At 32.9% G+C, this 1,393-nt stretch overlaps 1 protein-coding gene across 1 annotated transcript; it reads left to right on the top strand.

Annotated features, from left to right (window-relative positions):
- Positions 1–873: 873 nt before the first annotated feature.
- HELRODRAFT_153910 (hypothetical protein) lies at positions 874–1,386 on the top strand (the record flags this gene model as incomplete). Its single annotated transcript, XM_009015383.1, has 2 exons — positions 874–1,044; positions 1,360–1,386. Coding segments are annotated over 2 exons (198 nt in total), but the record flags the coding sequence as incomplete, so codon positions are not given.
- Between the last annotated feature and the right edge of the window lie 7 nt (positions 1,387–1,393).

Here is a 1,393-nt window from a genome sequence, read left to right as displayed (position 1 = left end):
TTCATACATACATTCATAAATAAACATACATATTTATAACAGGTCTATTCATGAAGAAAAAACCTGTTATAGTATGTACATACATACATACGTACGTACATACAAACATACATACACACATACATACATACATACATACATACATACATACATACATACATACATACATACACACACACACACACACACATACATACATACATACATACATACATACATACATACATACATACATACTTACGCACATACATGTACATTTTGAACTGATGTATGTATGAAGATTATTGTATTGATCCTATCTCCTCTCTAAGCTGTTGTTTGTTGTTTGTTGTTGTTGTTGTTGTTTGTTGTTTGTTATTATTATTATTTGTTGTTGTTATTATTATTTTTTGTTATTAGTATTGTTATTATTGTTATTATTATCTTATTTATAATTGATTTATTATTGTTGTTGTCATCTTTAGTACGTTCGGCTGCTTTGCTTTGCACAACAAATATGTATTTGTATGTATGTGTGTGCGTGTGTTTGAGTGTGTGTGTGATGTGACGTGTGTGTGTGTGTGTGTGTTCGTGTGTGATATGTTTATGAACGGTCGATCGATAATTAATATGTCGTCCATTTGTTCCCATCAACGATCCAGACCCCTCACGGCGTTCATCATTCTTTCGTTCAATAGCTCGTTTCTTCATTCATTTATTTATACGTCTTCTCATTCATTCATTTATTCATTCATTCATTCATTCATTCATTCATTCATTCATTCATTCATTCATTCATTCATTCATTCATTCATTCATTCATTCATTCACTCACCCACTCATCCACTCATTCACTCATTCACTCATTCATTCGTCTACTCAATCACAGATCTAGTAGTAGTGACGGGTTCATTGGTTGTTCTGTCGTTCGGGTCGAACGGTCAGGTGTTTGCCACTTCAGCCATACGGGGGGTCAGATTCCTGCAGATCCTACGTATGCTGCACGTGGACCGGCAGGGGGGTACCTGGCGGCTGTTGGGCTCCGTCGTCTACATACACAGACAGGTGAGAGGGTGATGATGGAAGGAGAGAGGGATGAGGGTGATAACGTTGCGTAAAATCAATAATTAATTAATTAATAAATTATTTAATAGAGAAATAGTCATGATTAACAATACAAAAAGGTTTCTACCCAGTAATAATAATATCAATAATTATAATAGTAATAGTAATAACAATAATAATAATAACAACAACAATAATAACAATAATAGCAATAACAACAACAATAACTATAACAATAATAATAAGAATAATAACAATAACAACAACAACAATAATAACAACAACAATAATAATAATAATATTGACCAATCACAGGAGTTAATAACGACGCTGTACATCGGCTTTCTGG

Source organism: Helobdella robusta (assembly GCF_000326865.2).
Source record: "Helobdella robusta unplaced genomic scaffold HELROscaffold_1547, whole genome shotgun sequence".
Taxonomy (NCBI): Eukaryota; Metazoa; Annelida; class Clitellata; order Rhynchobdellida; family Glossiphoniidae; genus Helobdella; species Helobdella robusta.
Note: the sequence above shows the minus strand (reverse complement) of the source record. Positions and strands in the feature narration are given on the sequence as shown.